Source organism: Mustela erminea, chromosome 1, assembly GCF_009829155.1.
Source record: "Mustela erminea isolate mMusErm1 chromosome 1, mMusErm1.Pri, whole genome shotgun sequence".
In the NCBI taxonomy this organism is placed as follows: Eukaryota; Metazoa; Chordata; class Mammalia; order Carnivora; family Mustelidae; genus Mustela; species Mustela erminea.
The window spans coordinates 15,105,157-15,132,543 of record NC_045614.1 but is presented as its reverse complement, the minus strand read 5'-3'; the positions used below and the strand labels follow the sequence as shown (position 1 = coordinate 15,132,543).

The following is a 27,387-nucleotide window of genomic DNA, read 5'->3' as shown; positions in this document are numbered from 1 at the left end:
GTGGCTCAGTGGGTTAAGCCTCTGCCTTCAGCTCAGGTCCCTACTTATGATCTCTCTGTGTGTGTGTCAAATAAATAAATAAAATCTTTAAAAATAAATAAATAAATTAATAATAAATAAATAAATAAATAAATAAATGTGCTCTTCTTGGGGTTCCTGGGTGGCTCAGTCATTAAGCGTCTGCCTTCAGCTCAGGTCATAATCCCAGAGTCCTGGGATCAAGTCCTGCATCAGACCCCCTGCCTGGCAGGAAGCCTGCTTCTCCTCTTCCACTCCCCCTGCTTGTGTTCCCTTTCTCACTGTGTCTCTCGCTGTCAAATGAATAAGTAAAATCTTTTTTAAAAAATAAATACGCTCTTTGTTCATCCTGGTGTCCTTGCAAAATGTGTATTATTCTGTTGAGTATACGTTGTAGTTTAAGAGCATCTGTATTTTCTTTCCTGTCAATGTTTTATTCATATACTTTGCCTATTTGGCTATTGGATTATTCGGGTTTTTTTCCCCATTAGTTTGTAGGAGCGCTTTATGTATTAAGACAAGTCCACTATCTCTGATATGAAAAATTGTTCCCAAGTTTGGCATTTGCCTTTTGACTTTTTGTTTTGCTTTGCTTTTTGTTTTGTTTTGTTTTTGCCACTGTTGTGGCACTGTTGTTTTTTCTTTTCAATCTCTTTTAAAAATATATATTTTTTATTTATCTGACAGACGGGGCACAAGCAGGAAGAGCAGCAGGCAGAGGGAGAAGCAGGCTCTCCCCTCCACCCCAAGCAAGGAGCCCAATGTGGGGCTCCATCCCAAGACCCCAAGACCATGACCCAAGCCGAAGGCAGACGCTTAACCATCCAGGTGCCCCTGCCACTATTGCTTTTTAAATAAAACCTAAACTCCTCACTATAGCCTCTATGATCCTGAGTTGTCCATCTTCTGCATCTCTGACCCCATTTCCTTCTACTATCTACCTCTACCCCTCTCCTGCAGCCACTGTTGATTCCTTGCTGTTTCTCAAATAATCGATGTCCTTTCTGCAAGAGGATGTTTGCCTTTGCTCTTCCCTCTGCCTGAAATTGTCTTCCTTTCTTCCTCTTCTCATCTAGTAGACACTATTCCTCCTTTGGATTCCATTCACCTCCTCTAGGAAGCCTTCCTTGACCACCTCCCAGGGGCCATGTCTGTCTTGTTCACCGTTGTCTCCCCAGCTCCCAGCACAGTACATGGCTCATAACAGTTGCTCAGTAAGTACTCACTGAGTGAATAAATGAGGAAAGGTCCCAGGAGGTGACAGGCAGGTTGAACTGTTAAAAAATTTTATTAAAATGTCCAAGAAGTACATTAATGTCCACAGTGTCAGATACCACAGACCCACAGAACACTGCAGCTCACAGCAAAACCAGCAGAACCTGAAGCTGTTCACACGCACACACACGCGGCACACGCAAACACACACGTACATCCCAAAGGGAAAGACTAAAAGACAAACCACCCACTTTAGAAAAGACCAGAGCCCCCTCCCATCACGGAGCTGGGATGGAGGCAGAGCAAGGGACTAAAGGGGTCAAGGGCAGGGAGCATAAACCAAGACACCCCCCCAAAAAAAAGTTGCATCCCAGCACCACCCCCAAAAGGAAAATTATTTTATGACATGAATTACTGAAGTTGTATTATTATATTTTTAAACCAAAAAAGTTATCAAAGCAAGAAGGCAAATGTACATCCCTGGGCTTTCTCTATGACAATAAGGTGGAACAGTGGATAATGTCTATAGCAGGGAAGACTGACAACCATGGTCAAGGACAAGGGTCTAGTTTGCACTTCTCAGTCTTATCCTAAGTCTGCCATGTATGTGAGAGAGTGCAATTACATTTCAACCCTTTCCCCCAAAGTAAAGGGCAGTGTTTGGAGTCACAGTGGATGGACCAAATCCTTGCTCCCATCTTGGCTGTGACTTCAAACCAGTGCATTTTTCTTACCTGAGCCTCAGTTTTGTCATGTATAAAATGGGAAAATAATGGTTCCAAAATCACCGGGCTGTTGAGAAGATTCAACGAGAGAGTGTGTCTCTTTAGCTCAGTATAGACTCCACAGTATTATTTCCCAGGAGGAATAGAGGCTCAATGAACACGTTTCTTTCTCTATGGAACCCTTGGGCCATATGTTTGTTTATTTTTCTTTCCTGCAGAGGACCATTCTCCACTGTGGTTTTTAACACAAATCCATAGATTTTGCCCAGAGTAGAGGAGTTGAGAGCGGACAAAACATGGAGGATAAGGTGTGGGTTTTCCTGCCAGAGATCAGGGAGCTGAATCCTGGCCTTTGGCCTGGAAAGTTCTTTTACAGGTTGCAGATTTGGGGGAACAGATTCAGTCAGTTCTTTCCCACTTAAAAGATTTTTTTAAACGATGAGAGAAAAATATGTGTGTGTGTGTGTGCACGTGTGTACGTGTATGTGTGTGTTTCGGTTTTAACACTGTGCATTTCTCTACAACATGACTGCAGGTAGATGTCACTACTTCAAGTTTTAAGCATTTCTAGTCCGCCAGGCAATGAATGGAGACAGGGATGGGGTAGGAATAGGAGTGGGACCCAGGGCAGGGGCACTACTGATGTCTCTTGAGGGATGGGTATGGGCACTGAGCTAGAAAACTTGGCACCTCCTTGGTCCAGGAAGGAGGTTCTTTGTCTCCCTGAGAGATGGAGGGGGAAGAAATCTGGGCTCATCAAGCCCTAAACATCCTCTCTTCTGTGTGTGTGAGAGAGATTCACCACACATACAGAACCACCAAATCTCAGCATTGGACTCGACCTGGGAGGGTAAGCAATACACCTTCCCTCCACTGCCCATATATTGCTCTGACTATCCTGACCCCTAACTCTGAGGGCACAGAGGAGGTTGTTCTAAAACATTCCTAAAATTCAGTACGTTGGAGTTCCACACTCCATTTATCTCCCAAGACCAAAGACGGAACTTGGGCTGAAGTCCAGGGTGGAGGAAGAGCAGCTGTCAAGTTCAACTTTCAACTTCCAAAGCCAATGACCTTAATTAAAAGCTCCAGCCCACATTTAGGACATCTGATGGTTTACTAAGCCTGCATGTCTGATGTGATAAACAATTCCTTAGTGTGAATCCAAATATATACCTTTGCACCCTCATCAAAGCCTTAGTTCAACAACTGGTAGTCAGCCTCACCAACAAAAGACTTAACCGGTGCAAAGAATGATCTTTGCTGATTGTGCTTCCCTCCACTGGGAGATGCTCCCAGAGTTCAGCCTGACTAGAACTGACCTTTCAGATACCTGGCTTTGCCTGCCAAGTGGACCTTGTGTATATAAGAAAGAGGAGAGAGTAGTTTTTTACAAAGGGTTATGGGGGTGGGATGTGGTTTGGGGCACAGGGGCTTCCAGACCCTCTTGTTTTTCTCTGGGCTCTGTCTCCCCACGTGAAGGCTCCAGAGAAGGTGTGGGAAGGGGGTTGTGCTTCCTTTTGCCTGGTTTCTCAGCAGAAATTCCCTTCTTCCTTCTCCCAGTCCTCCACTGGGTGTTTCTTGTGTTTTCTGCGCTCTTTGCGCGATTTGTGGTGGTGATGCTGGTGATGGTGCTGGTGGTGGTGATGGTGTCGCCGCATCCGATGGGACCGTCTGGCTGCAGGGAAATGAGGGAGAACAAGGAAGTGGCAAGAGGTGGTGAGAGATGGGTGGCCTGATGCAGGGAGACTTTCCAGGCAGAGGAGAAATGAAGGAAACACCAGGTGGGCTGGTAAGTTCCCACTTATCTGCAGGGCTGTATTATCAGGCAGATCAACATGTGTAGCGATAAGATGTTGTGATTGGAGACTACAAATAGCTGGAAACCTGTGTTGGGGTGTCTGGGGACAGCCACTTACGTTTGGTACAGACGATTTGGGGCTGGTCCCATTTGCCATTGCTCCGGCATCGAATTATGGCCACATGGTGCTGGGTAAATCCTTCATCACACTGGTACCGTACAGTGGCATGGACATTATACTTGGCCTTGCGAGCACCAATGGGTGAGGCATTCTGCACTGCCGGAGGGGGACCACAAAGCACTGGAGACAGAGGAACCACCAGTTAGGGAAGTGGCCACAACTGGGGCTGAACTGGTTTCCTCTCTTTTGGGGTATAATACACCCCTCAGCAAAATCCTGCCCTTTGCCCAGCTGTGACTTCTCCAGCTGGATGTGACTGTGTGTCTCCTCTATTCAAACCAAGAGCTCCTTAGGGACAGAAACCTCCTGGACACATCCCACCCTCCTCAGTTCTTATGCATGATGGCAGAGAAGGATGTGGGAGACAAGAATAAACCTGTGCAAATGAAAAGAAGAAAGGACACGAAAACTGGCAAAGAAACACAGGTAAGAATAAACAAAAGTATCAGAGGTAGGTAGACATGAGAATGCTTCCAAGTGTTCTCTTAATATGTAAAGAGCTCTTACAAATCAACAAGACCAACATGCCTACAGAAAGTTATGCAAAGGAGATGAACTATTATCCTAGAAAAATAAACACATACAAATAGCTTATTGACATAGGAACAGCTGGTTATTCTCATGCTTAAAGACATGCAAACGACCATAACAAGTAGATACTATTTTTTCCCCTCTCAGATGAACACAGAACAAAAAGTTGGAGAACACACGGAATTGGCCAAAGTGGGAAAAAATGGTCACTCTCACACAGTGTTGTAGTGAAAAGTGGGCAGGGCTGACTTACACTTACAAAAATGGAAATAAAACAAAGAACCAGTGAGTGTGAGAGGCAGGAGGGAAGCGGTGGGGCGAGTAGCAGCCTACCTGTTCCCTTCTTACAGACGTATGGGAGGTTGTAGTTGCAGGGAACGTCGTTCCAGCGCCCGCTCTCATGTGCAACCATCACCACACAGTCCTCCCCGCCCGCGAAGAAATTGTCAGGCTGGTTCTCCCGCCAGTTCTCATATTGCTGCGGAAATAGGGAAGAGAGGGACTCAGGCTCTGTCACTGCCTAGTGCAGGACTCCCCTGGCCAGACCGTTCACACTTTAAGGACTCAGTGTTTCGATTTACACAACGGGCACCACTCCTGACAGTGGCCTCTGCTGCACTCGGAGTCACCCCGCCTTTGGCCAAGAGGCGGCAGTGCCCTCTTCCTCAGCCCTCCTACCTCCTTCCTTTCTCCCTGACAGTCTGTTTTCCACATGGGTCACTGTTACATGAATAGCTGAACAAAGGTCCCAGAGGGATTCCCTGAGGAGGCAAGGGGATTGCTGAAGACTCAAGGACAGAAATGGCAGGGAACAGAATTCCAAGCAGAGAGAAGAGCTAGTGCAAAGGCCCAGAGGCAGGACAGAGCTTATCCTGTTTGAGGAACAGAACAGAGGCCAGTGGGTAGGAGCCGTTAGATGGAGCTGGGGTGTGGTCAGTAGGGGACCAAGGGCCAGTTTTTGCAGTAGAGGAGATGGATTCTTTTAAACTGAGTATACTACGTATCACATAATATTTACCATTTTAACCATTTATAAGTGTCCATTTCATTGGTATTAATACGATTCACAACGTTGTACAACTCTCATCACTATCTGTCCCCAGGATTTTGTCATCCCTTCAGACAGAAACTCTGTCCTGTTGGCAATCACTCCCCATTCGGCCCTGTCCTAAGCCCCAGGCAACCACTGATCTATGTTCTGTCTCTATGAATTTGCCTGTTTTAGATATTTCACGTAAAATAGAATCATACGTCATACAATATGTGACCTTTTTATGCCTGGCTTGTTTCATTAAGCATAATATTTTGTTTTTTAAAGATTTTATTTATTTATTTGACAGATGGAGATCACAAGTAGGCAGAGAAGCAGGCAGAGAAAGGAGGAAGCAGGCTCCCTGCTGAGCAGAGAGCCTGATGCGGGTCTCGATCCCAGGACCCTGGGATCATGACCTGAGCCGAAGACAGAGGCTTTAACCCACTGAGCCACCCAGGTGCCCCATCATTAAGCATAATATTTTCAAGTTTCATCCTCATTGTACCATGTCTTCGCTTAGTATCCAAACAGTCTTCATCATATGGATGGACAGCATTTTGTTCACCCATTCATCTGCTGATGGACATTTGGTTGTTTCCATCTTTTGGCTATTATAAATAGTATTGTCGTGCACATGAGGGTCCAAACGTCTGTTTGAGTACCTGCTTTCACTTCTTTGGGGTGTCTCCCTAGGAGTGAAGTTTCTGGGTCATGTGGTAATCCCATGTGACTAACTTTTTAAGGGACCACCAGACTGTTTTCCACAGCAGGAAGAGGTGGCCTTTTATCTTGAGAACAATAGAGAGTCTGAGAGGACTTGAAGCAGGGAGAATCGTGATCTGGTGTGTGACTTTTAGAAGGTCCCCGTGTATATAGGTTTTCCATTTGGGGTGATGAAAACATTCTTGAACCAGACCGAGGTCACAGTTGCATAACGCTGTGAAGGTACTAAATACCACTGATTTATACATTTTAAAATGATCGATTTGGGGGGCAGCTGGCTAGCTCTGTCAGAAAAGCATGCGACGCTCGCTCTCCGGGTCATGAGTTCCAGCCCCCCTACTGGGTGTGATGACTTAAATAAAAAATGTAAAAAAGAAAGCTTTAAAATGATTAATCTTATGTTATGTGAACTTCACCACAATTGTTCAAAAAGTTCTCCTGGCTGCCAGGTGGTGGGGCAGGAGTGTGGGTCGCGAGTGTGTTGGGGATGGGGTTGGGGGGCTGCTGGAGGGGTCCCAGTGAGTGATAAGGGAGGCTGTAGGGCAGTCGGCATATCTAAGTGTCCATGGCTCGAGGACAGGGTCATGAGCAAGAGGAGGCCTCAGGCCCCGGCCCTAGGTTTCTAACTTTAGCCATAGGGTAGACCAGATGTTTACAGGGCTGGGAAGTCAAGGGCTATCTGGCTGGGGCTTTGCTGAAGCTCCTTTGCCAACCAAGTTGAGAATCTCAGAGCTATAAGGACCTCTGGTGGATCTGCACAAGAGGGTAAAGTCAGGCCAGAGCACAGAGCCCACGTAGCTCCTACCCATCCCACTGTCCTAGGAAGACCCAAGCCTGGCTTCTGCCACTCACCAGCCCCGTGTTGTCCGTCCACTGGAAATCCCTCTCCACGATCCTGTCATTCAGGCCGATCCACGTGTTTTCACGCCCAAAGCCTGCGAGGTGGGGCATCCTGAGGGCTGGGTGCCCACCCCTCCCCCAGCCTGGGATGTGGGCTGGAGGAGTGGTGGAAGGTGTGGGGAGGGAGGAGCCCAGCCCTTCCCCCAGCCTCTGTGTGGGCTCGCTCCTGCTCCCTCGCTTCCCACACAGATGAGAGGGGGAGGGGGAGGGAAGCATGAAAAAAGCCGGGATTAAGCTCCAGTCTTGCCATGATCTGTGGCTTCAACAAACAGCCAGAAGAAGGAATAAACAGAGACGCATCAGATCTTTGCAGAAAAGGAGAGTAAAGGGATGGGAGAACCCGCAGTGGGGTCGGACAGGGCAGGCAGGTGAGCGAGTGAGGGCATTAGTCACTGACTGTGTTTGATTACGATGGAGGGGGGTAAACAACAACAAGGAGGGATCCAGGGAATGAACAAATGAAGGAATTAACAGGGGAGGGCATGGGGGAAATGTGAATCATTGGATGGATGAGCCAATGGCATGGGGATAATGAATAAATCAATAAATGCCAGATGTAATTGATGCAACGCTCTTTTTCTAGATTTCTGCAGAGCTCCGTCCTCATTTCATCCCCCACATCACAGATGCCTCTTCATTGCCCTCTTTCCCCTGGCTCTGTTTTGTCATTTGTGCACTCAGGACCAGCTAAATTATAGTATAGACTTATTTAATTAGATATTTACTTGTTTGCCAATAGCCCCCGCAAGAACGTCAGTCCCTGAAGACAGGACAATCTGTGTCTCACTCACCGTTGTGTCCCAGCGCCTGGAACGGTGCCAGCACATACTCAGTCAATTTTTGGTGAATGAAGGAATGAAGTGAATAAATGGAATGGCGAGTGGGTAAATGGACATGTGAATTCAAGGGGTCAGGGCCGGCATGAATGCACATAGCTTCAGAAAGGTAGGGTCTTCAGGATCCTAGGGGATGCCCTGGCAGAGGGACAGCAGGGGCCACCCTGCCCACCCCAGCGTCCCTACTGTTAATGAAGCTGTGTTCCTCAGGTGAGTGGATGCTGGTCAGATGGCCAGCCCGGTGGCGGCAGTCCCTCTCGGCGTCCTCCCACGCCCGTCGATGGGCGAAGTAGCGGTAGCAGTGGCCTTGGAACTTGTGCCAGCCGTGGTCACAGCCCTCCGTGTCTGGGAGGTGGGATGGGAGTGTGAGGGAAACTGGCCTTGGGCCAAGCCCCGCCCTCCTGGCCATGAGCACAGCCAGTACACCAGAGAGAGGACAAAACCCAAGGTTACTGTGGGGCCAGATCACCCCTCTTCCTGTCCCCATCCCCCAGAGGCTCTCCCCCCCCCCCCCCCGTCATCTCTCCCCTCCCATATTCACTTCTCTGTTGCAGGAAGAGATTCAACTGGAAATCTTTACACCCACCCCTCTCATCCCAACCCTGACGTCTCCTTCTCTGATTGGCCCACACACTCTGTGTGGCCCCGGGGAACTCGGGAAATGGATCTCAGGACGTCCTAAAATTTCTCTCCTGCCAAAAGGCTCAGATAGATATTTTTCCCAAAGAGCTACACAAATGGCCAATAAACACATAAAAAGATGCTCAACATCATTAGCCATTAGGAAATGCAAATCAGAATCATCATGGGAGGGGCACCTGGTGGCTCAGTGGGTTAAGTCGCTGCCTTCGGCTCAGGTCATGATCTCAGGGTCCTGGGATCGAGTCCCGCATTGGGCTCTCTGCTCAGCAGGGAGCCTGCTTCCTCCTCTCTCTCTCTGCCTGCCTCTCTGCCTACTTGTGATCTCTCTCTGTCAAATAAATAAATAAAATCTTTAAAAAAAAAAAAAAAAGAATCATCATGGGACACCACCTCACACCCACTAGGAGGGCTAAAATTAAAAATAAATAAATAAGTAAAAAGGGCAACACCAAGTGTTGGCGAAGATGTGGAGAAATTGGCACTCTCGTACTTTGTCTGTGGGAATGTAAAATGGGGGCAGCCACTGCGGGAAACAGCCTAGCAGTCCTCCAAACATTGAACACAGCATTGCCCTGTGACCCAGCCATTCCAGCCAGGTGTAACCAAAAAGAATGAGGTGAGAGGAAAGGAAACTGGTGTCTAAACAAAAACTTACACATGAATGCTCACAGTGGCACTCTTCACATTAACCACAAGGGGGGAACAACCCAAATAGCTACTAAGTGATGAACAGATAAGGAGAATGTGGTCGATCCCTACAATGGAATATTACTCTGCCATAAAAAGGAATGGAGCCCTGAGTCACACGACAATGTAGATACGTTTTGAAAACATGCTGAGCGAAAGAAGGCAGACACAAAATGACACACAGTGCGGGATTCCATTTATATGAGACGTCTAGAACAGGCAAATCCACAGAGACAGAAAGGAGATCGGTGCCTCCCAGGGGCTGAGAGAGGAGGATGGGGAGTGACTGCTCATGGATACAGGATTCCCTTTCAGGGTGACAAAAATGTCTTGGAAATGGCTAGAGGTGGTCGTTGCACAACATTGTGAATGTACCGAATGCCACTGAACTGTACACTCTAAGGTTAATTCTATGTTATGTGAGTTTCAGCCCCAAACGACAACTGGTCATCTGTTCAACCCATGGCCACAGAAGCAGAGATGGAGACCTACAGCACGGGAGGGGCATGCGTGGCCCAACCACCAAACCCACTCCTTGGTACTATTTCCAGGAGTCTTGGGAGAGACTCACCTTTCTCGCAGAGGCTGCCCCCATAGCTGGGGAGGCAAAGGCAGACGAATGTGTTCACCTCGTCAATGCAGGTGCCTCCGTTCTCACAGGGGCTGGAGACGCAGTCATCAATATCTGGAGGGGTGGGACAGAGTCAGAGGTCGGCCTCCCCTTGGCTCCCAGGCCCCATAAGGAACCAGGCAGAAGATGAGGTCATGATCCTACCATCCGTCCTGGGCCAGAGAGAACCAACGGTGTGGTCTGCACAGCTGGCCCAAGGACTCTGGAGGTCAAGGGGAGGAACCCCACGCAATTAACATGAATTAGCATTAATGAGAGCAGATGCCACTGGGCCAGCTGAGGGCCAGGGTGTGTGGAATGTTCCACTGGACTTCGGAACAGTGAAAGTAATGCTCTGGCAACCAGACTCACAGAATGTCAAAGATGGAGGGTCTTTCCAGAATGCGGAACTTAGGGAAACCGAGATCCAGAGCATTTGCAAGGACACGCGCCGAGGCAGCACGCTGTTTGTAGGTGGACCTAGCTATCATTTGAGCTCTCCTAACAACTCCTGTGTAGACAGCGCCCGGGATTTGTATTCCTTGGGCAAGTCACTTCCCCTCCCTGGAACTCTTTAATTTTTGCAAAGTGGTGATGAAAAGAGCACCTTCTCAAGGGTGATTGTAAGCGGAGGGTTGGTAAAAGAGTTCAAGAAATCACACTGCTTATGTTTATTGTTATAATTCTGTAATTAGTGTGGTTGTGAAGTCAATGAGGTAGTGCGCAGAGGTCAAGACTGATAGCATTTATATTTGTTGTTAAAATTTCGTAATTTTTCCTATTTCCTGTGTTGAGCTTTCGGGCTCAGAAGGGCCCCCTCGGATCTGGGAAGAGTCCGAGCCTTATCGTTTATCTTCCCCTCTCATCTCTGCCGGAGTAAATGGGAGGCAGCACACCTGAGTCTTGGTCCCCAGGACAAGAGCTCAGCTGTTTGGTGCTGGTTCAGCAAACTGGGGCTGATTTATTGGATCCCAGGAGATGGGGAGGGGAAGGGAGCTTCTGAAGTCAGCCTTTTTTTTTATTCCTGAGTCCTCCTGGGGATGTCCGCTGGAGTAGACCCCAGGCCTCGGATTCAAGTAAGTCTAGGTTCCCATCCTGAGTCTGGGGCACTCACCGATCTCACAGTTCTCCCCGGCGAAGCCCTGGTCACAGCTACAACCGTACATGGTACCGTTGGCCTTACAGGTGCCCCCATGCAGGCAAGGGTTGTTCTCGCACGGATCCAAGGCAGCTGCAGAGTGGACAGGCAGTGTGGAGAGGAGGTAGGCCACCAAGCTGCCTGCTTTCCCAGAAGCCAGACCTAAGGATCCCAAGAAACCCTCTCCAGGGAGTCCCCTTATAACTTCCAGTAGGCAGCTACCAATCTCCTCTTGCATGCTCCTGTGATGAGGAGCTTACTCCCCTCAGGAACTGCCCAGAGCATCAGTGGGCCACTCTGCTTATGCACACTGACTGAATGAGAATGGGCTTCCTGAAGCTTCTTTTTGGAAGTCTCCTGGAATGTGGGTTTAAATGCCTCCCTGACCTGTCCCTCTCTTCAAGGCTTGCCCTAATGGTCATCGTAATTCTCCCAGTTTGGAGCACAGAGGTGGACATAAGGTTCCAAGTGGGGTATAAGCAGCACTGGCAAAAGTGGGAATCATCACCTCCCTCATTCTGGTGGCTCAATCTTTTTTGATGCAACCTCAGTGGTTTTACTGCAGAGAGGTGGTGGATTATAGTAGTTCTAACCACGAGCTCTGGAATCAGAGAGGTTAGTTTAATCCTTGGCTCTGCCACTCACGAGGGACCCTGGACAAATTACTTCTCTGAATTTCAGTTGCCTCATCTACAAGATAGAAATCAAAACAATTCATCCCTCTCCCAGTCGCGACCATAATGTCTTGTCTGGCTCTGTCTATATCAACCTGAGGCATCTTGAAGAGTCTCAGCATTGCTCGGTATGGACTGGGCACTCACGGGGCAGTGGGGAATATGTGTCCTTGTCTCCCTCACCCACCATTTCCCCCCATCAGCTGGGTTTCCCTGGAGGCAGCTGAGTCTCCCCTTGGCCTCTCTGAGGCCCAGATGCCTTGGTGGGTGGTCTCCACCCTTGGCCCTGATAGGAGCAGAGCAAGAATTGTCATGCTATCCTAGGCCAACCACCCATTTTCTACTGCAGACACTAGAGCCATCACCCAGAGAAGAGTGGGTCTGGCTTAAAGTCACACAGCAGAACAGTACGAGAACAAGTCTGGCCTCCAACGTTCTGGAAGTTTAAGGGCCTCTCTCTGGCCCCTAAAATCTAGAATTTGCTTCCGTTTTTCCTGGTCCAAGGCCTCCCAAGAAACTGAGATGGTAATAACCAGTTGGCTTCCTCCCTGGTCTGATCTCTGCTGTCACCCTCCATAGGCTGTTCTCCCCATAGTCGCCAGAGAGAGCCTATGTAACCTGAGTCAGGTCACATCCCTCCTCTGCCTAGGTCCCTCCATGGCTCCCCATTACCCTCAGAGGAAAAGCCAAAGTCCTCACTGCAGCCCACAGGGCTCTGTGTGATTTTTCCCAACCTCTCCCTGCCCCACCTCCTCCTTTCTTCCCCTCGCTCATTCTGTTCCAGCCACACTAGCCTTGCTGTTCCTACTACAGGTCAGGCAGGGGTCTGCCTTTGTCCAGTTTATTCCCTCCGCTTGGAATGCTCTTCCTCTCGATCTCTCCATGGCTCTTGCCTCACCCTCTTCCGGCTTGTTCAGATTTCATGTGGTTGGAGAGGTCTTTCTGACTCCCCTTTCCACTATGAGAAAACTCCCACTGGGATACCCCACACTTTGCTTTATTTTTCTCTTTTGCCCATATCACTTTCTAACCTCCCGTATAATTTGCTTATTTACTGGGGTCATCATTACTGGTCTGTGTCTTCCCCCAGAACACTGACGCTCCACATGGCAGCCACATATAGTTATTCAAGTTCAAATTAAAATGGAATAAAAGTAAAAACACAGTTTCTCAGTCACACGAACCACACTGCAAGGACTCAGTAAGCCCACGTGGCTGGTTGCTACCATGTTAGACAGCACAGCTCTGGAACATTTCTATCATTTTAAAGTTCTAGAATGCTGCCCCAGAATGTCAGCTTCCAGGGGACAAGGGACTTGGTCTCCAGATGGGGCCTGAAACACAGCACTCACTAATTGCTTGTTAACTGAATGCAAGTAGCTACTGTGCCTTCACTCAGACACCCATGCTAGTCCGCAAGGTGGTGGCATGTGCCCCCGTGGATGGCCAGAGGGGCCTGCGGCTGGATGGATCCGTCCCTGTTACCATCCCAGCACGTGTGTGCACATGCATGGGGCTGCCGGGCGCCGGGACGCGTGAGCCCCGCCAGGTGCCCCGAGCTGCCGACACCTACCCACGGGCTGGCGGTGACTCAGTCGCACACTGGTGCTGCATTTATTTTTGGCTTCATTAGCATTTCTGCTACAAGCAGGCGGGTGGGTAGGCGCTTGGGTCTCCCCCAGCGTTGGCTGCCTCCCTCTACCCAGGCTGCCACTGGCTTCAGTCTGGAGCCAAGAACCCAGCAGAGTCCAAGACAGACGCAACTATGGTCTTGGGGGCTCCACCAAGGGTGCCCTTTCCTGAGCACCCCTACCCATGATTTTCCCCTTCTGCCTCTCTGAGCAACCCCTTGTCTAGCTCCTCTGGCTTTGAGCCTCCTTCAGTCTGCCTATCCCCCGCCACCAGTCTCTTCTCTGCTCCTTCCCTGGGTGAGCTCACCCTTTCCCCAAGACCTCGGGTGTTTGTTTCTGATACCAATGAAATATGCACCATGCGACCTAGTGTCTGGGACACACTGTTGTCCAATGGCCTTCATTCAAATCTTAGCATTTACGCGCTCCTCAGTGGCATGATTCGGCTGAAGCCACTGACTTCCCTGTGCCTCAGTCTCTCCATCTGTAAAGCGGATCATGCTAGGACTTGTTCCACACGGACATTATAAGGATGGAGCAAGCTGATTCCAGTAAAGACCTCAGAACAAGGGGCGCCTGGGTGGCTCAGTGGGTTAAGCCTCTGCCTTCAGCTCAGGTCATGATCCCAGGGTCCTGGGATCGAGCCCCACATCAGGCTTTCTGCTCAGCAGGGAGCCTACTCCCCATCCCCCCTGCATGCTTCTCTGCCTCTTTGAGATCTCTCTCTCTCTCTCTGTCAAATAAATAAATAAAATCTTTTTTAAGAAAATCAATTGATCCCAAAAAGAAGGGTTAAAAAAAAAAAAAAAGACCCCAGAACAAGCCAAGAAAGCAAGAAGTGCTGATAAGCCTCAGCCTTTACGGAGGCTTGTGCCCCTGCCCAGAGTCCACTTGCCTCTTGGGCATCCGAGAAAATGAGATGCCATCCTGGACACCGCCCAGGGGTGTCCAGGGAGGGGGGTTGTCGAAGATGGAACCATGCCTCTGCTATTTGCAGCACGGCCACACCTGGCCTTCAAAAAAAGGAGCAAGTGTAAAACCAGTTGTGTTAATAAGAGTGTTTTGCAACTCAGAAAAAGTGTCTTTTAGTTAGCTGCTCCTGTTTTTTTTTTTTAAACCTCAATTAACCAAAAAGGAAAAAAAAAAAAAAAAAAGCCAGCATTTGCTAGCTGAGGTGGCGGGCCGACGAGGCCCAGGAGAACCAGGCATTTGACTTTCTCTGGACTCCCCCAGATAGAGAGAGGTTAAGGCTGCCACAGACTCGGGCTCTGACTGAAGTCTGGCTACTCACTAGGAAGCAGACATACTTCCCTAAGTCTTATTTTGGGACTCTATAAAGTGGGGGTGATGCCCACCCCTCCTGCCTCTTCCCAGTACCCATTTTCCCTGTGGCTCAAGGGCCCCCACGATCCGCACCACTGAATCCCACTTGCAATTCCCACTTGAACAAAAAGCCCTTCCTGCCACGTCACCTCGCTGGGTCCCCGGGAATAACCCTCCCTTCCCAGAGCTGAGCTCCCCGGCCTCTTGCCCCTCAGCCATGACCACAGTGGGCTAGATGAGGTCACAAGCTTTGGACTCACCCTCCTCTGCACTCCCATTTGCAGGGGTCCCTGGCAGGGTCGGCTCTTCTCCACTCGCTGCCTCTTCCCAGAAGCCCTCCACACCTGGGCTCCCTGCCAGGACCTCCAGCTCAAATTCCTCTGGGCCCAGGGAGGCAGGCAGAAGGGTGCTGGGGGAGTCCCCCGGCACTGTAGGCAGTCCTGAGGAAACTGAGGCAGGCTTGTCCACGCTGGCTGCCGTTGGTGCCCAAGAAGGAAAAACCAGCTCCTGTGGGGGGCTGCCCTCATGTGAAGGGGCCAAGGCTCCCGGTGTTCCCGGGGTCACCATCTGGCCCTCTGGCTCTGGATGGGGTTGGGAGCTTGAGGAGACCACTGTGGACATGGCCAGGACCCCAACCTTGTCCCCCTGGTCCAGGGACCAGGGGGACATTGCCATGCTTGAATCCACAGCCACTTGAGGGCTCAAGGTAGGGCTTTTGGCTCCCTCAATTACGTGGGATCCAGGTTCCCAAATCCCATCAGCATCACTGGGATCCAGTTTGGTTGTGGAATCTGTGGGCTCCAACATGGCTTCTCCATTTATAGGGGCCCAAGGCTCCGAACTTGGGGTGCCCCCAGGAATCAAGACGACTCTGGGGCCCCCTGAGGACGCCGATGGGGAGTGGGAGTCCAGCCCGTCTGTGTGCAGTGAGGGCCACGTGCCCTGTGCCTCCTCCATGATGGCCTGAGAACTTGAACTGGGGCTTTCCGCTGTGCTGAAGACCCCAGACTCAGACACCGAGATGTCTCTCACTCCTGTGGGCTCAGTGGCTATCTTGGCAGGATAGAAATCTTCTGCCACATTCCTGTCCACAGAAGCTTGTGGACTGGATCTGGGGAGCTCAGTTTTGCTGAACCCAGTAGGGTGGCTCTCCCCCATTTCTCCAAAGTCTGTCCTGGGATGGTCAGGACTGGCTCCGGCTTGCGTGTCTGTGGCTGTCTGCGAAGAAGCTACTGGACGTCCCGCTCGGTAGCTGCCGACTGTCGGGGATGCAGTCTCTCTACTCTGTCCTGTCGGGACTGAGGAGAGGGATAGGGAATGCTCCTCTGGGTGGATGGGGTCCTGGGGGACAGCCTCAGTCTCTGAGGCAGGAGAGGGTGGACCAGTGGCCATGACCTCAGTCTGCCCCTTGACCCTGTCGGCCTGCGTGGGGAGGGGCGTAGGGTGTGAATGTAGCCACAGTTTCGGGGCACGAAGCATGGCCATGACAGGGAAGTCTGGGGAAGAGACCATAGGGGACACCCCCCAGGAGGCAGTGCTGGGGCCTTCTGAGGGGCTGGGTGCCAGGGCAGTGGCCTCTGAGGGGGACCAGGGCAGGTCAGGAATGGCTGGCCTCACACTGGGACCCTTGGCTTCCTCTAGCTTCAGGCCAAGGACACTGCTGGGGCCTGGGATGCTAGGTGGTACAGCAGTTGGGGGCCACAGCCAGGGGTCTGGGGGGCTCCTGCCACCAGGGAAACCTGAAACAATATTAACAAGAGTAATTCGAATTATCTCTCAGTGGTACCTTCTGTTGAGTCCCCTTGGCCCAAGGAAGAGGGGGCTTCTGAGGCTTGGTGAGGCTGGGGGCCCCAGCTGGGATGTGGAGCCTCTTCCTACGTCCCCCTCAGACCGCCCCCCAGCAGGTCCCACCTCCTCCTTGAACCCCACTCACCAGCTTCAGGCCCATCCACTTCATTAGTCAGCACGGCCCAGGGGCTTTGGCTCTGGGTCTTCCCTGAGGCTTCTGTGGCTCCTGTGGCCACCAGAGGCTCCACGTGATTCCCAGCAGCCTCTGGGGTCGGGGGCTGGGTGCCGTCCTCAAGCCCCATCTCCAGGCCTTGCTGGGGTTCCTGCTGCTGGAAGTGGCGCCCATTTAACCCTTTAAAGCGTCCCCTCCTCCTGGGTATGGGGCCAGTAGGAGTGGCCTCCGTGTGTGTGCCCACTGCAGTGCTAGGGCTGCTAGGGCTGGGGGCCACTGTGCTCAACCACACTTCTTCAGTCTCCAGGGGGGCCCTTGAGGCTAGTGTGAAGCCTCCAGAGGCAGGGCTGGGGGTCTCCTGAGATTCCTGCTTCCCTGCCAGGATCAGAGGCTCTTCCTCCCCACTGGACACTACAGGATCCTGGAAGTCGGGGGTGACCACCTCTTCCCCAATGCTGGGCTCCAGTTCTTGGGTTGGGGGCCCTTCTGCTGACAGAATCTCCCCCTCATCCCCAGATGAGGGGGTCTCTGAGTCTCCGTGTTGATGTGGTGTAGGGTGATGAGCTGTGGGAGAAAGCCAAAAAGGTTGTGTCAGGTCCAGGGGCTGGCTGAAATCTACCTGAAATCTACTCCCATTCCAGCATGCTGTGGCACACACCTGTGTATCTGTCTCTCTGTGCCTCTCTGTCTGAAACTTCTGAGTGGTTTCTGGGATTCCCCCAGACTGAGAGAGGGAGATGCGAAATTATCACCCCTACTGTTCAGGCTAGGACCCACTGTCAAGGTCGGTCAGGCCTTCACCCTGCGATGGAGCATCGCAGAACTCATTTCCAAGGGTCTCTCCTCCATCTGGGCTCCACCTCCACCAGAAGGCAAAACTCCCAGGGGCGTGGCCTTGACCTGGCTGTGTCACCTCGGGGCGGGCCCTTAAACGCACCTCGGAAGCAGTAGGCATCAAAGCGTTCTCCGGGCGCTGGGAAGCCGGTGCGGTTGGCGAAACGGTAGACAGTGCGCACACCCGGGGCTGGGCCCCCGCAGCGCCGGCGCGGCGTCTGGATCGGATAGCGCACGCTGCCGTCGGCCAGCCAGCCCGGGTCGCACTGGTCCAGGCCCTCGTGCCAGGCCAGGTGCAGCTGTCCCACCGAGGCTAGCACGGCGCCCTGGCGGCGGCACTGGGCACGCGCGCCGGCCAGTGTCAGGCGGCGGGCCGGGCCCACGTAGAAGACTTCACCTGCGGGAAGGCCCGGTCCAACGTCATCCCGGCCTGGAGGATCTTTCCCCACTCTAAACCCCAGCCTGGTCGGGTTTGGGTGATGGCTAAACCAGGCGGGCGGGGACAGCCACAGCTGTGCTCACCCTGACCCGTCTAAGTCTTGACCTCTCATGCAGTGCTAAGAGAAGGGCCTTAACTTCTTTTTACAAACAGGGTAACTCAGGTCCTTGAGTATGCTGGGTTTCAGAGAAATGGAGGGGCTTGGTGAGGGGGCGCTCAGAGAGGAAGAGGACAGAGTAGGAAGAGGGAGAGGGCCAGGGAGAAGGAGAGGCTCAGAAAAGGGACAGGGTCTCAGAGAGAGGGGCTGAGGGAGGGTAGGAAAGCTCAGAAAAGGGGGAGTTCAGATACTGGCTGCAGGTTTAGAGAAGGATGAGACTTAAGAGAGCTCGGCAAGGATTTAGGGAAGCATGGGGCTTGGGGAGGTAACCAGAGCTCCAGGAAGTGGGGTGGGGGTGTCCTGCCAGCCCCAGACTTACCCCCCAGCTCACGGGCAAAGCAATACACATCGTAGAGTTCCCGTGGGTCGCGCCTCCCATAGCTCCTCACCCCTGGAAGGCTGCTACGGTCGCCATAGCAACCAGGACGGGACTGGGTGATGGGATACCTGACAAGACAAGGAGGGGGGTCCCTGTCAAATATATGAGCCTGGGGCTCCCCCATGACCATCTTTCCCCAGGGTCTTGGTCTCCACGTCCCCTGACCCTGTGTGCCCCCTCACCGAACGGTGCGGTCAGAGAGCCACCCGGCATCACAGTTGTCAAAGCCATCTTCAAAGGCGGCCTGTAGGTGCCGTGGGGCTGCAATGGTGGCCGAGCTGAGCCGGCAGGCCTCCTGGGCCTCTGCGAACGTCAGTGCATAGCGATCCTGAGCTGCCCGGTAGTGGAACACCACACCTGTGGGAGAACGTCCAGGACAGAGGCTGATTTATGCTGGGATCTTCAAGAACAGACCTCCCTCTTGTAGAATGCCCCTTCCCCTGGTTTGATAATAAGAGACCTGCCCCCCCATACTGCCCTATACCATGCCAGACTGATAGGCCCCCATTTTTAGATAGGGAAACTGATAAAAATGGCCATAAAGGGTTACAGTTTGTCAAAGGTTTATCATGTAATAAGCATTTATAAGCTTTTTTCATTGAAATCTTATAATAACACCATGATTAGCCCCATTTCCAGAGGAGAAAACTGAGGCTAAGAAAGGCTGAGGGACATGTCCAGTTCCATACAGCCCGTGTGAGGCACAGCCAAAATTTGTATCCGGGATGGTCTGGCTTCAAAGATAGCACTCTCCATGGCCAGGTTTAGACCCTGGGAGTGACAGGAGGCATGGAAAAGAGTGCAAGAAACTCTGCCTTTTAAGATATAAGTACATCCTGGCACCTGGCTGGCTCAGCTGGTTGAGCAGGCAACTCGACCTCGGGGTTGTGAGTTCAAGCCCCACACTGGGTGTGGAAATTACTTAAAAATAAAATCTTAAGGGGCGCCTGGGTGGCTCAGTTGTTAAGTGTCCTGGGATGGAGCCCCACATCGGGCTCCCTGCTCACCAGGAAGCCTGCTTCTCCCTCTCCCACTCCCCCTGCTTGTGTTCCCTCTCCCGTTCTGTCTCTCTCTCTGTCAAAGAAATAAACAAAATCTTAAAAAAGCGGGGGGATTAAATATATGTATTGATAGAGGAAGCTATGGAAGATGACAATGGGAGATCAAGTGTTTCTTGCTCAGCCTGGAAATGGAGTCATGGAAGACTTCCTGGAGGAGGTGACATGGGCTCACTGTGACTGAAATTTTGATTTAGGGATGAAAGAAATATCTGAGCAAAACAAAGGAATGAAACATTTTATTCTCTTTTATCAGAGGCCCTGGAAGGCAACAGCTGCATCTCAGTTATGATTCTATCCCCAGCACCAGATTAGCATATGGTAGGTGCTCAATAAATGTTTCACTGAATGGATCGATTGAACAAGCCTAGAGGTGGAATTTTCTTCCTTCCTCATTTACCAGTTTCCTTCAAGCTTTCTCAGTTTTGAGCAGCAAGGCCTTGGAAAAGGAATAGTTGGCTGACCGCATAAAATATGCAGTGAGACACTGTTGGGTGGGGGAAGACTGGGGGTGTAGGGACTTGCCCATGGCCAACAAAGGTTAAGGGAAATCAACTTCCCAGCAAGCATCCACAGGATGTTTTCCACACAACACGCATTCACTGAGTCCTTTGTCAATTACCTTTTTACGCATCAACTGTGCCACACCCTGCTCTAGGACTTTGCTTTAATAATCAAGAAATTTTTTTGTTTTGTTCACCTTGATCAGTTAGGAAAAGAAGCACAGGATATTTCAACAGAAGGAATTTAATACTGAAGTGGGTTAAACAGGTATTTGAGGACTGTTATTTACTTAAGATATTTTTCAATTGACTTTAGAAAGAAAACCTCACTCTTTAAAACATAAATTTATTTTATTGTATTAAAAACATAAATTTATTGTAAAAGCAAATCTGTATTCCTATTTCAAATAGAAAGTCAATATACTCTGTCTTATGGGAAAGTAAGTAACCATGGAAGGGACTTAAAGTTATAAAAGCCTATAAAATACTATGGTCCACAAGAGACTGAGCCAGAAGCTGCTCTCTCTTAGCTAAGAGAGAAGTGTGACAGAAAGGGTAGTCCTGGAGAAGATTTTCTTTGGGATGTTATCAGAAGACTCGAAAGAGAATCATTGTTCAAGAAGTGATCTCTAAGGTGACATTCTGTGGATGAGCTTCAGGCTCAGCCCCCCTCCCAGGCTTGTCCTCTCCCCTGCCCTCAACTGACCTGTCACCTCCAGGGGCACTAGGTCCTGCTCATCCTCGATGCCCCTCACCACCTGGCAGCGATAGAGTCCAGAGTCGCTGGCCCTCAGTGGTCCCAGTAGCAGCGTCGCGTTGGCCCGGCGCCGTGGGTAAGCAGGAAGGGACACGCGTCCCTGCCAGCCCTTGGCCACTCGAACCACGTTGTCCTTGGCCACCAGGATGGGCAAGTCCTGACGCTGGCCCGATGCAGCCCGCACCTTGGTCCACTTGATCCGAGGGGCTTCTCGGGCTGTACCTGGCCGTGGCCGCAGGGTGAAGAGACAGGGCAAGGCTACCAGCTCAGCCAGTGCGGCCCGAACCAACCCCGACCCCACTTTCTGCATGTGGAGCCCCTTGTCGATGGTGGCAGAGGCAGCAGCAGTGGTGTCCTGTGTGCCTGGAGTGGACAACATGGAAAGAGGACAGGACTCAAAGACAAGGACTATCAGAGAATGTTATTTCCCTCACCTTATGGATGGAGAGACTGAAGCCAGAAAGAGTAGGTTGCCTAAAACGTCATAATAGGGGCGCCTGGGTGGCTCAGTAGGTTAAGCCGCTGCCTTCAGCTCAGGTCATGATCTCGAGGTCCTCGGATCGAGTCCCACATCGGGCTCTCTGCTCAGCAGGGAGCATGCTTTCCTCTCTCTCTCTCTCTCTGCCTGCCTCTCTGCCTACTTGTGATCTCTCTCTGTCAAATAAATAAATAAAATCTTAAAAAAATAAAATAAAACATCATAATATAGTCAGCGGATCTGTGATGTGCACAGATCTGTGAGCAGAAGAGGTGTAATAGGGTCAGATCCCTTCATATTCTGCCTCCACTCCAAAACCAGATCTTGGCTGCCAGGGGTTTGACTCTCTGTCACTGCTCACTGTACGGCCATGGGAAAGTCACTGTCCTTCTCTGAGTCACAGTTGCTCCAAAAGTTAATGCAGCCATGAGAAGGGAAATGTTGTGGAGTACCTTCTAGATAATGGACACTATACATAGCAATCAGTTCATTTGATCTTCATAACCATAGGCCGAGGTAGTCACGTCTCATTATGTTTCAGGGGAGTTGAGGAAACTGAGTCTCAGACACATCATTGTACTTGCCTAAGACCACAGAACCAATCAGGAGGTATTTCTAACGGCTGGGCTTTTAACCACCACTGGGGAGATGCCAAGGAGAGTTACACATACCTTATTTCAATTGCCCCACCCTTGGCAGGCATCACTAATCAATCTCTACACTATTCTCATCATTTTTTTTTTTTCCCTCTCTCTCCAGCTCATCTCAGCAAAACAGTGAGAGGCAGGAACCTCCAGCCTCCGCTGGCAATGACTAAAAATAACCTCTCAGGTGTCTTGTTCGCTTTTGACTGTTCAAAGACCTTTTTCATCTATTCTCATTTTATTCTCCAGACCAAGCCAGAGAGCCAGCAGGAAAAGGCTCTAGAGTTAAAAAGCTTCCCCATCTTGTCAGTACCCCGGAAACCAACCTCTCCCACCCCACAAGCCCACTCACTCTGTTCCCCAGCCACAAACAGCAGCATCTGGAACATCAGGAGGCCTGAGGCCCAGACAGATGTGGCCCCCATCCTGGACCTGGAACAAGATGGAGAGAGAAGTGGAATGGGAGTGAGTATAACCTTCCCAGACAGTGTGGAAGGACCAAGTCCCCCCACTCTACACATCTGGAAATTGGGGCTCAGAGCAGCTAGTGTGTCACTGAAGGTCACACAGTCAGCAAGCAAGGGTTGATCTAGGATCTAAGCCCAAGACCAACTGACTTTAGAATCCCAACAAACAAGTCTCACAGTCAGAAGCATGCGTGCTGGAGTGAATCAGAGTTGGGGTTAGCTCTCTGCCTGTTCTTTGCTGTGTGACCTGGACAAAGCAGATTAGCTTCTCTGTGCCTTGGTTTCTTTGTAGGTTAGACACGGATAACATCAGGTAGTTGGAAGGAACAGATGCATAAATACAGTTGATACATATCAAATGTCCAGAACTGGGTGGCTCAGTCAGTTAAGCATCTGCCTTCAGCTCAGGTCATGATCCCAGGGTCCTGGAATCAGGCCACACATGTGGTTCCCTACTTTGTGGGGAGCCTGCTTCTCCTCTCCCTGCCATTCCCCTTGCTTGTGCACTCACTAGCTCTCTCTGTCTAATAAATAAATAAAATGCCTAGAACTGCTTCACATGAAGGAGTAAATTTGAGCTGTTGTTATTATTTTTTTAAAAAAATTATTTATTTAGGTGATTTCTACACCCAACCTGAGACTCAAACTCATGACCATGAGATCAAAAGCCACATGCTCTTCCAATTACACCACCAGCCTCCCCTGAGCTGTTGTTATTATTATTATTGACATTAACACAGCCAAGATCGAAATCTCATTTTTCAGGTTGGCCTCACCCGTAAGACTAGGGTTTCCTAAAGGGCAGCAGTCAGTCCCAGTCTGCCTGGGGTCCCCAGTCCTGGCAGTAGGCTGGCCTCCATGCCAGCCTTTAATCTGGTTTGCTGACTGACACGATTCTCAGCTTCAATTCCAGGATTTGGTTGTCGCCAAGATTCTATTCTTGGTTTCTGAGATTTTTGAGAAGCTGCCAAGTCCCAGCTGGAGGAAGGGGCCTCACCCCTGCCCACCCCAATCTCTTTCTGTCTTCATACTACCTAGTGAAGCTGCCTCCTAGGTCCACAGAGAAACTCCAGTTATGGGTCCGGCCTTCTCCCCTGTGGCCCCGGGAGGGCCACAACCGGGAGGGCAATTATTGAATGCCAACCATAAGGCCCAAACCAGGCACTGGGACACCCTCCCGGGTTTCACATCCTTCCAGAGCCTAGAAACCCTGGGGAGGTAGTCCCTCCCCAATGTGTTCCAACCCTCTGTACCACTCCCCTCACTGGGGCTCAGGAGATGGGGACAGATGGCAAGTTAAAACACACTTTATAAACCCAGCGTTTGCACCCTTACCCCAATAAAAGGATAGCCCCGAGAAAGGGAGTGTAGATAGAGCCAGAATGGGGGCTGTGGAGGACAGCTAGTCCCATCCCCAACGACCTTTCCCAGATCCCAGAAGCCCTACTGGGAGGCCAGCCAGGGACCTATCCGTGGTGCTGAACTCTGGGGCAGCAATGAGGGGACCCTGCCCAGAGGGGACCCTGCCCAGAGGGGACACTGCCACTTAGTCTCCTTGCCTTCCTCTGGCAGCACCTCTAGCCCAGAGAGGACAGCAGTTTGCCTAAGGCTGCACAGCAGAGCAGAGTCCAGACCCCAGGATGGTGTTCCCAACTACCAACCCGTAAATCTCAGCAACTTCTCTCTCCATTCCAGGCTGTTCTCATTTCTCCTCCTTGGAACCTTGAATAAGTGTGACGTCCCCTGATGGCTGTTCTAGGCCTGGCAAGGTATTAGAGGGTGGGGCAGGACTCTGGGCTGCACCTGCCCCAAGACGGCTTTAGGAGGGGGTGAGTTCAGAGAATACACAGAACACACACACAGACACACACAGACACACAGTATGATTAAAAGCACAGATTACATCCAGGGCTGCCTGGCTAGTTCAGTTGGAGGACCATGTGACTCTTGATCTGGGGTTATGAGTTCAAGCCCCACACTGTGTGTAGAGATTAAGTAGGAAAAAAAAAAAAAAAAGCTCTGCCTCTACTTTTCATACATTGTATGACCCCTTAAACAGGCTGCTTCATCATCCTCAGTCTCCCCACCTGTAAAATGGGGATCACCCAGCATGTACCTCATAGGGTTATGGTGAGGATGGAACAAGCTAAGACTGGTGACATGCTAGAAATGTCAAATTAAAAATCAGCTTTTTGTATACAAAGCCTCATGTACACATGCAAATGTACAGAGGTGATCCAAACAGTGACAGTTTCAGGTGCACCCTCCCACGTGCACACATGCCCTCCCAGATGCACTCTGTTCCCTCCACTTGCACCCTCACACACCCACACCTCTTTTCTTAAAATACCTCCTCCCCAGAGCAGCCAGAGGTGAGCATTTACACAGCTGTCTGGGGCTCGTCCCCTCATGAATAATGCACAAGCCTCATGCATATGCAAAAAGGGGCTTGTGGGGCCTTGGAGGAGGGGCAGCCCGGAAGGAGTGTGTGTGTGTGTGTGTGTGTGTGTGTGTGTCCTTCCCTCATACCCACCTCCTGTCTTAGTGGGGACTGAATGTGGGTGAGATTGCCAGCAGGCGTTTTTGTGTGTGCCTAGATGCACATCAGGATGCTGTGTCCAGGCAAGGATATGAACTTGTGCCCTGTGATGTACGGATGTGTGCATGGGTCTGCAGCCGCTCTGTGCACTGCATGGAGCATAGGAGACCCACTGTGGTCTCTGGGTGTGCGGGTCCAAGTGCCCCTCTGCAGGGGCCATGAGCACATGTGTGTTTCTAGCCTTGGAGTCTGGGCATATTCGTGAGCATGGCCATGACCGTGGAACTCCTCAGAGGAGAACGGAAGCCAGGCTCAATAAACCATCTCAGGCTGCCCCTTGGGAACCTGAACCCCAATGTCTCCCCGTTAGCTCCCCAACTCTGCACACAAACCATATCTTACACCCCCATGCTCAGGGTCCACACCACCAATCACAAGGAGAGGACCCCCTTTCTGTACATGCAGCCACACACCCCAGACTCAGAGCCTGGGAGACACACACGCACACTCGGATTCACAGTGACATTAACAAAGAGAGACAATATGGGCACTTACAAGGCAGGCAGCACGTCTTCTGCACAAAGACACACACCCACAGTCTCAGGCTCTCCACATAAACCCCTCGACGAGGCCATACCAGCAGACACAGTTCCTCACACACACTCACACATGGTGATGCCAGCCCCTGGCACAGACCAGGCTGGATAAATGTGGCCTTGGTGACTGGTGGGCACACATCATTTTGCCACCTGGTGATGTGGCCCCCGGCATAAGTTTCCTGACAAAGACACAATCTCAGTCACATTAGAGTCACAGAGGACCCCAGACCCTCCATGGGCACAAAACATCTCTCAGCATGGGGTAGACACACACACACACACACACACACACACACACACACACACCACCTCCTGGGGCGGGGGCACCTTCCATCTGGGAATGTCCCTGAGCCAGCGAAGGTGCTGGGTTCTGAGGTCCCACGATCTGCCCACCCCTCCCTCTCTGCCCTTCCCCCACATCCCCCGCTGGGGCCCAGTGCCAACCCTCTCTTCATCCTGGCTGTCTCCCATTAATGCTGCTGAGAGGAACAAAGCCCCGCGCACAGAAATGGGGGTCGCTCCTCCCTAGGCTGGGCCTGGGGTCCCAGTCCCCTACTTTCTAGTGCCTATGCCCCCAAACCAAGCCAGGACTTCTACAAGCATCTCTGTGGGCAGCCTGAACTAAAGGGGTGAGGCAAGAGTCTGTGTCTCTCTGTGAGGACACCGTCAGATGTGGAGGTGCTGGGAGCGGCCCCCCCTCTTGGGACTGGGTGCCCCTCACGGGTCCTGGGGATCCTAACTGGGGGCTTTTGTTGACTCACACCTAGCATTCACCTGGGAGACCCAGTGTGCTCCCTGAGAGAAGGGACACCACCCCAACTCTAGATCTGAGGGAACAACAGGGACCACCTTGGGAAGGAGCCCCCCAGAGCCTCCTCCCTGAATCAGGATGTTGTGACAGGACCTGGGCCAAAAGGAGAGGGAGCCTGTAGGGTGCCCCTTTCCTGTGGCGGTTCATACTCAGGAAAGGCCCCCTTTCATCATACTCAGGCTAATCTGGAGGGACCCCCTCCCTGCTGCAGTCCAGCCTGGATTCCTCCATTCATCTGCAAATTGGGAATCCCCACTTAAAATCCTGGGGTGTCTCATCTCAGACACTAGGATGCCCAGTTCTGGAGCCCCCATATAGCATCTGGGTGTCCCCTTCTTCTCTCTAAAGTCAGGGTGCCCTCCCTTAGCCTTGGTTCCCAGTGTCCCCTCCCCACTTCTGAGACCCACCCCCAGTCCTGCCCCCTCCCCACCTTGGGATTGTCTCCGCATTCCCCGGCAAGCCGGGGATTGACCCCCAAATCCAAGTCCCCTTGATATTCCCAAGCGCCCTCCCAGTTTGCGTTCTCTCCCCAACCTGGGTTTCCCCTCCCCCCCGCTCAACCCCCCTTTTCTGGGGGCTTCTCTCTGATCCCAGGCCCCCTCCCCAATCTTGTGCTGTCTCTAATCCAGAGGACCTCTCCCCCAACGCGGCCCCCTCCCCACGACGGACCCCCCCACCTGACTCCTAGCTCGGACGCATCCCGGGGCGGTCGCGCGGCACAAAGGACGCTCCGGCTCGCCTTGCTCGCGCGGGGTCCAGCCCCTGCGCCCTGCGCTCCGCTCGCCCCAGAGCCGCTTCAGCGCTTATAAAGGGGCCGCGGGGCTGCTCTGCGCATGCGCCCCTGCCTGCCGGAGGCCTCCGGCTGCGTGAGAGCGGGGGCTCCACCTACCTAAAGCCCCCCTCCCCACCTCTGTCACCTCACACCCCACCCAAAGGAAGACTGCGTCTGATTTCCTGACCATTCGCTCATGTGCCCCAGGAATCACATTAAATATTCCCAGACTCCCCATGGTGGGGTCTGTCCCATCTTACAGATGTGGAAACTGAGCCCCAGGGAAACGAAGTGGCTCCCGCCGTAGCGCGGAGAGGAAGGG

General features: G+C 51.6%; 1 protein-coding gene across 4 annotated transcripts; it reads right to left on the bottom strand.

The window, feature by feature from the left end:
* Nucleotides 1–1,287: 1,287 nt before the first annotated feature.
* On the bottom strand, nt 1,288–27,110 carry NCAN (neurocan). Of its 4 annotated transcripts, none has more exons than XM_032316757.1 (15): nt 26,971–27,110; nt 22,230–22,309; nt 20,705–21,118; nt 18,620–18,794; nt 18,378–18,505; nt 17,566–17,859; nt 16,602–17,192; nt 14,929–16,407; nt 11,017–11,133; nt 9,864–9,977; nt 8,150–8,308; nt 7,080–7,162; nt 4,805–4,949; nt 3,878–4,060; nt 1,288–3,636 (listed from the first exon to the last, which is right to left on the bottom strand). In XM_032316757.1, exons 2-15 carry the CDS (start codon nt 22,300–22,302, stop codon nt 3,491–3,493), a joined length of 4,101 nt encoding a protein of 1,366 aa, XP_032172648.1. In that variant the 5' UTR covers nt 22,303–22,309; nt 26,971–27,110; the 3' UTR covers nt 1,288–3,490. The 4 variants fall into 4 exon arrangements, with proteins under 4 accessions (XP_032172648.1, XP_032172660.1, XP_032172640.1 ...); XM_032316769.1 differs by lacking the exon at nt 26,971–27,110 and adding an exon at nt 24,248–24,344; XM_032316749.1 differs by lacking the exon at nt 26,971–27,110 and adding an exon at nt 24,006–24,111.
* Between the last annotated feature and the right edge of the window lie 277 nt (nt 27,111–27,387).